Source organism: Trachurus trachurus, assembly GCF_905171665.1.
Source record: "Trachurus trachurus genome assembly, chromosome: 19".
Lineage (NCBI taxonomy): Eukaryota > Metazoa > Chordata > Actinopteri > Carangiformes > Carangidae > Trachurus > Trachurus trachurus.
This window is the reverse complement of record NC_139913.1, coordinates 350,656-360,000: the sequence shown is the minus strand read 5'-3', so window position 1 is coordinate 360,000 and position 9,345 is coordinate 350,656. Positions and strand designations below refer to the sequence as shown.

The following is a 9,345-nucleotide window of genomic DNA, read 5'->3' as shown; positions in this document are numbered from 1 at the left end:
GAGAAACACAGAGAAACAGAGTCACGACCGGAGGAGATGGAGCTGCTGAAGCTGAGAGGAGAAGCTCCTCCCACTCAGACTAAGCTCCTCCCACTCAGACTAAGCTCCTCCCACTCAGACTAAGCTCCTCCCACTCAGACTAAGCCCCTCCCACTCTAATGAAGCTCCTCCCACTCAGTTGAAGCTCCTCCCACTCAGACTAAGCTCCTCCCACTCTAATGAAGCTCCTCCCACTCAGACTAAGCCCCTCCCACTCAGGAGAAGCTCCTCCCACCCAGACTAAGCCCCTCCCACTCTGATGAAGCTCCTCCCACTCAGACTAAGCTCCTCCCACTCAGACTAAGCCCCTCCCACTCAGACTAAGCCCCTCCCACTCAGACTAAGCTCCTCCCACTCAGACTAAGCCCCTCCCACTCAGACTAAGCTCCTCCCACCCAGACTAAGCCCCTCCCACTCAGACTAAGCCCCTCCCACTCAGACTAAGCTCCTCCCACCCAGACTAAGCTCCTCCCACTCAGACTAAGCTCCTCCCACCCAGACTAAGCTCCTCCCACTCTGACTAAGCCCCTCCCACTCTAATGAAGCTCCTCCCACTCAGTTGAAGCTCCTCCCACTCAGACTAAGCTCCTCCCACTCAGACTAAGCTCCTCCCACCCAGACTAAGCCCCTCCCACTCTGATGAAGCTCCTCCCACTCAGACTAAGCTCCTCCCACTCAGGAGAAGCTCCTCCCACTCAGACTAAGCCCCTCCCACTCAGACTAAGCCCCTCCCACTCAGACTAAGCTCCTCCCACTCAGACTAAGCTCCTCCCACTCAGACTAAGCCCCTCCCACTCTAATGAAGCTCCTCCCACTCAGACTAAGCTCCTCCCACCCAGACTAAGCCCCTCCCACTCTAATGAAGCTCCTCCCACTCAGACTAAGCTCCTCCCACTCAGGAGAAGCTCCTCCCACTCAGACTAAGCCCCTCCCACTCAGACTAAGCTCCTCCCACTCAGACTAAGCTCCTCCCACTCAGACTAAGCTCCTCCCACTCAGGAGAAGCTCCTCCCACTCAGACTAAGCTCCTCCCACTCAGACTAAGCTCCTCCCACTCAGACTAAGCCCCTCCCACTCAGGAGAAGCTCCTCCCACTCAGACTAAGCTCCTCCCACTCAGGAGAAGCTCCTCCCACTCAGACTAAGCTCCTCCCACTCAGACTAAGCTCCTCCCACTCAGACTAAGCCCCTCCCACTCAGGAGAAGCTCCTCCCACTCAGACTAAGCTCCTCCCACCCAGACTAAGCTCCTCCCACTCAGACTAAGCTCCTCCCACTCAGACTAAGCTCCTCCCACTCAGGAGAAGCTCCTCCCACTCAGGAGAAGCTCCTCCCACTCAGACTAAGCTCCTCCCACTCAGACTAAGCTCCTCCCACTCAGACTAAGCTCCTCCCACTCAGACTAAGCTCCTCCCACTCAGACTAAGCTCCTCCCACCCAGACTAAGCTCCTCCCACTCTGACTAAGCTCCTCCCACTCAGACTAAGCTCCTCCCACTCAGGAGAAGCTCCTCCCACTCAGACTAAGCTCCTCCCACTCAGACTAAGCCCCTCCCACTCTAATGAAGCTCCTCCCACTCAGACTAAGCTCCTCCCACTCAGACTAAGCTCCTCCCACTCAGACTAAGCCCCTCCCACTCAGACTAAGCTCCTCCCACTCAGACTAAGCTCCTCCCACTCAGACTAAGCCCCTCCCACTCAGGAGAAGCTCCTCCCACTCAGACTAAGCTCCTCCCACTCAGGAGAAGCTCCTCCCACTCAGACTAAGCTCCTCCCACTCAGACTAAGCTCCTCCCACTCAGACTAAGCCCCTCCCACTCAGGAGAAGCTCCTCCCACTCAGACTAAGCTCCTCCCACCCAGACTAAGCTCCTCCCACTCAGACTAAGCTCCTCCCACTCAGACTAAGCTCCTCCCACTCAGGAGAAGCTCCTCCCACTCAGGAGAAGCTCCTCCCACTCAGACTAAGCTCCTCCCACTCAGACTAAGCTCCTCCCACTCAGACTAAGCTCCTCCCACTCAGACTAAGCTCCTCCCACTCAGACTAAGCTCCTCCCACCCAGACTAAGCTCCTCCCACTCTGACTAAGCTCCTCCCACTCAGACTAAGCTCCTCCCACTCAGGAGAAGCTCCTCCCACTCAGACTAAGCTCCTCCCACTCAGACTAAGCCCCTCCCACTCTGACTAAGCTCCTCCCACTCAGACTAAGCTCCTCCCACTCAGACTAAGCTCCTCCCACTCAGACTAAGCCCCTCCCACTCTAATGAAGCTCCTCCCACTCAGACTAAGCCCCTCCCACTCTAATGAAGCTCCTCCCACTCAGACTAAGCCCCTCCCACTCAGACTAAGCCCCTCCCACTCAGACTAAGCTCCTCCCACCCAGACTAAGCTCCTCCCACTCAGGAGAAGCTCCTCCCACTCAGACTAAGCCCCTCCCACTCAGACTAAGCTCCTCCCACTCAGACTAAGCTCCTCCCACTCAGACTAAGCTCCTCCCACTCCGACTAAGCCCCTCCCACTCACCTGCGGAGGATGTAGATGTTTCCGTTGCGACACGCCACCGTGATGCGGAACTCCACATCGAACTGACCCGTCACGTCCATCATGGTGGGAGCAGCGGGCAGCGACATCTGCAGCAGAGGACAGTCAGGTAACCAGGTAACCAGGTGACCAGGCAACCAGGTAACCAGGCAACCAGGTAACCAGGTTACCAGGTAACCAGGTGACCAGGTAACCAGGCAACCAGTCAACCAGGTAACCAGGTAACCAGGCAACCAGGTAACCAGGTAACCAGGTAGGGCTGAACGATTTTGGGAAAAGATCTAATTGCGATTTTTCTGGCAGATATTACGATTTCGATTTGATTCACGATTTTCTTCAAATCAAGCTTCAGTGTGATATTCATAATGTACAGTAACATTTACAAACATGACAGAGAATGACATCATACCATTAAAACATTAATGCCATGCTCTAATGCTAGAATGAAAACTAAAGTTAAGTAGTGGGGGCCAGAGATGTTCACAAGTCTTTTTTGCAAGTCCGAGTCAAGTCTCAAGTCTTTGAGGGGTGACACTTCATCAAGTCTCAAGTCTCTAAAAACTAAAAGTCTCCTGTCTCTTCTGGTTGTAATGACCCTTTATCATCTGCTGCTATCCGGTCTACTAAAGATACTGCACAGCTAAATCTAAGAGATTCAAAGCATTTACTGTTGGTTATTATCACTCCTTTATCTATTAGCAACAGTATTGATTAGTTGTTTATTATATGATCACTTTAAACAGGATATTGCAATGAAAGCTCCTTTAAAAGGAAACTGTTCTGAGTCAAAAAGACAGAGATGAGATGAGAGATGGTGACACACTTTATTTTTTTTCTTTGTTAATTAATGGGGGGAAAAAACTGGTGTAGTGGAAAATAGTCATTTGACCGTCTGAACTGTCTGAACAACAGATCCTGGGTCGGTCAGGAGCACTGCAAAAAATCGCAGCCTTCGCAATCACATGATCGCGTTGTCTCAAATCGCAATTTCGATCAGAGAATGATAAATCGTTCAGCCCTATTATTGTTGTTTTTAATTGCCCATTTTTATCTAATTGCTGGCTTCTATGACGAGGACAGCAAAGTAAGAATTTCATTGAATTCACCTTTCCACTGTGCAAATGACAATAAACACTTTGAACTTTGAATTTTAACTATTACCAGGTAACCAATAGGTTGACCAGGTAACCAGGTAACCAGGTAACCAGGTAACCAGGTAACCAGGTAACCAGGCAACCAGGTAACCAGGCTGTGATGTCACTACCTTGGAGAGGATGATGAAGGCTTCGGGGTCGAGGACGAAGACGTCACAGTTCTCCGTCCCGATCACCAGGCAGCTGACACCGTCCTCGTCCGCCGTGCTCTTCTTCAGCGTCCCGATGCAGGTGATGACCGTCTGATGACATCACGGCCAGGGGGCGGGGCCACGGGGAGAAACCCAGGGGATGACATCACGGCCAGGGGATGACATCATCATGACAGGTTAGGTGTAAAGTCTGAACTGTGCCACGACTACACTGTAAAAACTAAAAACTCTTACAGAGAATATTTGTCTCATTTCTAGTCAAAACAAATCTCATTCTACTTAAAATCAGACTCATCACATTAAAAGCAGCTTGTTTTTAGACACTTTTTACTTCTTTCAAGCAGATTTTCACTCTAAATAAGTAGAAAAATCTGATAGTGGAGCAAGTTTTTCTTTCTTATTACAAACACAAAAAACTTACTTTCACTGGCAGATTTTTCTACTTATTTCAAGTGAAAATTAGTTTGAAACAAGTGAAAATGATCTAAAAACAAGTTAATTTTTAGGTGATGAGTCTTATAGAGATTAGTTTTGACTAGAAATGAGACAGATATTCTTGGAAAGCTGTAGAGTTTTTGCAGTGTAACGAACACGTTTTACGGCCGTCGTCAGGGCAACGCGGCGTGTTACCTGGCGTCTGATTGGCTGCTGCCGTGTTACCTGGCGTCTGATTGGCTGCTGCTTGTGCAGCTGGACGAAGTCGTCCATGTCGGCAGCGTCCAGCGAGAGGAAGCGCAGCGAGCGGACGGACAGCGGCACGTCGGCCTTGGTCCTCACGGCCTCCAGCATCTCCTTCAGGGTGGGGGGGTCGATCTGCCCCTCCCTCGCCTGCTGCCACACGTCCTGACCAATCACAGCGCAGAACACAACCTGAGGTCATCAACCCGTCAAACCTAAATGTTCAGCTACACGGCGGTTTAACGTCGAAGCGTTCAGAACGTTTCTACAACTCAACTCTGAAAACTAAAGTTTCTCCAAACAGTAAATCTGTTGCACCGTTCACTAACTATTATCTTCATTATCCATTCATCTGTTGATTATTTAAACGATTAATCATCAGTTGTTTGGTCAATAAAACATCAGTCAGTGTTTCTCAAACCACCAGACGACATCGTCCTCTAATGTCTTGTTTTGTCCACAAACCAAAGAGAGACTCAGTTTATTGTCATAAAGGAACAATAACCTGAGTTGTGGCATTTAGTAAGAACTAAATACCACAAGAACTAAAGAAATGGTTTTTGACCCAGAGGCTGTAAGAGTCCACAACCCTGTAAATATAGGGAACATGCAAATTGAACAGGTTTGCTCATATAAGTATCTGGGGACACAAATGGACAACATGTTAACTACATGTCGACTACCTGTGTGCAGAACTGGCACAACGCTTTAACTTTACCAGAAGACTGAGACTATTCGGGGTGAGCAGGAAAACCATGTCAGCATTCTACGACGCAGCGATAGAAACCTGATCAGATGTTTTATGGCAGCAGCATCAACCTCAGGCTGGAGGAGGAAACGTAGTGTAGCTCCAGTTTTTACTCTTATAAGTCTCCATGGATCTCATGATCTTTTAAATTCTATTATTTATTTTTTTACCGAGTTAAGCTTCTGTCCTTTTTTACCTTCCATCTCTCTTATTTAGATCCCATAATGCTGCTATGGTTCAGATGCTGCGATGCTGCTTTGTCTGTCTGTCACTGATTGTCTTGTTGCTCTACGGCTCTATGAACTTTGCCCAAGACAAGTTTCTCCTTTGGGGGACAATAAAGTTTATCTAATCTAAAGGAACCAGAAATATTCACATTGAAGAAGCTGCAATCAGAGAATCTGGACTTTTTTTCTTAAAGGGATAGTTCACCCAAAATTCAAATTTCATTCTCATTTACTCTCCTCCCCCTCATGTGGACTAAGGGCTGGGAGAAGTTTCAGAGTCCTCCGTGGCTTCTCTGAGTTACAGGGGGTCTCGGCGTAGCAGTGCATGTCCATATGACGGTTGCAAATGGATACCAACTGTCTTCATAACAAAAAGACACACCAAAAAACATCCAAACACCTCCATGCTGCTCGTATGTAATGTCCCTCTTGTATTGAAGCCCCGACATGAGAAATTGTTCCGAAAAAAATTAAATAAGTCTATATTTCAAGCTTGTTTGTAGCGGAAGCTCCCAGTGTCTCAGTTCACTGCTCTTCTTGTGTTGCGCGAGATTTGCACTGACACGGGAAAGAGCAGTGAACTGAGACACTTGGAGCTTCCGCTACAAACAAGCTTAAAATATAGACTTATTTAATTTATTTCGGAACAATTCCTCATGTCGGGGCTTCAATACCAGAGGGACATTACATACGAGCAGCATGGAGGTATCTGGATGTTTTTTGGTGTGTCTTTTTGTTACAAAGACAAGTGAGCTCCGTTCGCAACCGTCATATGGACATGCAGTGAAACTTGAATCTTGGGTGAACTATCCCTTTAAAAACGACTCAAACTGATGATAGATGACCAGAACAGTTGAACATTACTGTAGTAGTAGTTCTAGTAGCTGTGTGACAGACCTGCTCCAGCGTGTTGACCTCCAGCCCCGGCAGCGTGAACTTGAAGTACGGCCTGAGGTTCTTGTAGACGTAGACGCAGGGCCCCGACGCCACGGCGACGGCTGGGATGCGCGGCTCGTGCAGGTCCATGAAGAAGGCCACGAGGCCGGCGGGGAGGTCCAGCAGCGCGCTCTCGCTGGCCAGCGCCGTGCCGCGGTACACCTTCAGCTTCATGCCCGTCCCCGAGGCCGTGGCCGCGGCGCCCAGCTGGCCCAGGTCGCCCACCACCAGCTGGGACTCGCCGTCGCCCCCCAGGTCGGCCAGGTCCACGCAGCTGGACAGGGTGTGGAGGCCGGCCACCGGGTCGTAGTGGGCGTCCAGCCAGCGGCCGCCATCGCTACAGTCTACCATCACACACACACACGGACTCACACACACACACACGGACTCACACTCTGAGGACACACTGGGACACCTGCTGCACACACACACACACACAGAAAAGAACAGATATTGATGTTATTGATAATAGATTTTAAAAAGTAGCCAGAGGGCAAAGCAAAAAAACGGACAATCAATCAATCTGTTTATTTCGGGCATGTCAATTTAAATCATCATCATCACACTTCATCTAAGTTCAAATAACACAACACACATGGCCGAAAGGGAAAGCGGGAGAAGCAAAAGCTGATCTAGTCCCGCCCCCATTAAGACACGGAGCGTTGTAAAAGGTTTGACAGCAGAAATGATCTCTAGGAACTTGAAGGATTAAAACCTGGTGGACAACCCGGTCAACTAGCTGCTGGAAAGATACAGGGGACAAAACCCCTTTCTGGGGTCATTCTGCTGGAGAAATGATGTAAATGCAAATATTTAGGTACTACAATGGCATAAATAGTCATACAACTATAACATTTGGCAGAGAGTATCTTGACACATAGGGGGAGGCAGGAAAAAAAGATTCTGGGGTTTGTTGCAACTCCATTTTAAGATATCACCCTCAACATCCCAAAAAAGACAAAAAAAAGTACTGCTCACCTGACAAATTCTCATGAAAATTATTATTTTTCAGCCCTTTATGGAGAATATCTATGCCTAACATGTATATAGAAAACTTCCTTAATTCATAAGCTTCCATTTGAGTCCCAGATAGCCTTTCTATCTCCAAAGCTCCACTTGCTGTGGCCAACGGTCTTCTCTATCTATCTGTTCACTTTGGGGAGGCCAGAACTAGAATGGTTTCTGATCAGGCCAGTTAACATGTAGTTTTTCACAATAGGTGTTGCATTGTTTGGAGTAGAAAGGCTATCTTGGAAAAAAGTATTTTCTTTTAGTCTTAAAGTCTTTAATCCAGGTGTGTCTGACCATTGTTGTGAGGTCAGACACACTTAATCAACAACCCTTATTTCAGGAAGTAGTGGAGCTGAGCATAGAGCCCATTATCCCCACGTCACTGCAGCAGATAACTGATCATCGATGACTGTAGTGACGTCATGAACGGCCACTTTGATCGGTAACAAATAATATTATAGATTATTAATCCCCCCTCCCTCCCTCTCCCTCCTCCTCCTCCCCGCTTCACCGTTGTCATGGGAACGTGTTGCTGCGTCTCCTCGGCGACGCCTCTTTCTCTCTTCTCTTCTCTCTTCTCTCCTCGGTGAACAGGTGAACAGGTGAAGTGGTGAAGTGGTGAACAGGTGAACAGGTGCTTGTCTCTCCGCTGAGCAGGTGAAGTGTCCGAGCAGCAGCAGCAGCAGCTTCTTTAATCCGCTTCAGTCCTGATCCTCTTCTTCCGTCTCCTCCGCTGCTGCTGCTGCCGCGGTCCCCGTCTGATTACGTCATCCGCTGCGCCCGTGTTTACATCTTTACATCTGTGTGACGTAAACCAAAGGACTTGAAACACCAAAAGCATTAAAAAACTATTTCATTTTGGATAAGTATTTATTTATTTAATATGATCTTCTTTACTTCAATGTGTTTTTTTTTGTTTTTTTTATATACATATATATAGATTTTTGTATATTTATATATATATATTTTCCCCCTGGCACAACAGTATTGTTCTGTACATAAATGTTAATAAAGTTTTTTTTTAAAAAGAACAAATAACACAGATTGCTCAAAACTAACCCTAAGTTAAAGGTGTTTCTACTTGAATTCAACTTTCATCTTAAGTCTCTCAGAATTATAAATGACAAAAAATAAGGTCTATTTCTGCAGTATTACGACAGCCTGATGAATGTCTAATCTTATGACTTTATGGATTTTTGTTAAATCAATGATTATAGTCTTTCTGTACTCTGTATTCTATGCGTGACCAATGTATGTACCCTTTTTCTTTTTTCTTTTTGTTTGCTTCTCTCCTCTTCTAATTGTTATTGGGTTGTTTTTATTACCATCTCACCTGATTATTACCTTGTTTCATATCTATTTTTCTATTTTTGTCTAAAAACATTATTGTACTCTACTTGCTTGTCAATAAAAGGAAAAACAACGGATCTAATTAATGATAATATAAAATATAATACATCCATGATCTAAATTCCACATACATGAAGTTAAATGTCCAGAGGAACTCCCTCATTTCCATTATTTTTAATCGAAATGAATTATTTTTATTTCGAGTCTCTGAAATATAGGTATTGAAACTTGAAAAAAGCTGTCAGCTCTTCAGTTTTACTCAAATGACAGTTTTCTACCAGTCCTATATTACTTATTTATTTTATATTATTTATTTAATTAATTTATTAGAGCATTTTTGTCTTTATACCACCTCTGTTATCAGTTTATGCCTCATCACGTCTTGTAATGTCTGTCAGTGTGTTCTTTATCTGTTCCTGCACTCATTATGTTGAATAAAAATAATAAAACAAATATCTTTATATCTGTTTTTGTTTTATGAATTGTTATTTTTCCACGCCTTATATTTATTTG

The 9,345-nt window shown here is 46.3% G+C and overlaps 1 protein-coding gene across 2 annotated transcripts in view; it reads right to left on the bottom strand.

Moving 5' to 3' along the window:
- Positions 1 to 8,231, bottom strand: part of bbs1 (Bardet-Biedl syndrome 1) — a 12,190-nt gene extending 3,959 nt beyond the window's left edge. Inside the window, exons 1-5 of one of the 2 annotated variants that reach the window (XM_083994393.1) lie at positions 7,994 to 8,231; positions 6,433 to 6,889; positions 4,543 to 4,725; positions 3,841 to 3,972; positions 2,559 to 2,665 (exon numbers count right to left, since the gene is read on the bottom strand). In XM_083994393.1, the coding sequence (XP_083850519.1) occupies positions 2,559 to 2,665; positions 3,841 to 3,972; positions 4,543 to 4,725; positions 6,433 to 6,822 (812 nt within the window). In that variant the 5' untranslated portion in view covers positions 6,823 to 6,889; positions 7,994 to 8,231. The remainder of the gene's footprint in view (positions 1 to 2,558; positions 2,666 to 3,840; positions 3,973 to 4,542; positions 4,726 to 6,432; positions 6,890 to 7,993) is intronic. The other variant, XM_083994394.1, reaches the window with a different exon arrangement.
- Between the last annotated feature and the right edge of the window lie 1,114 nt (positions 8,232 to 9,345).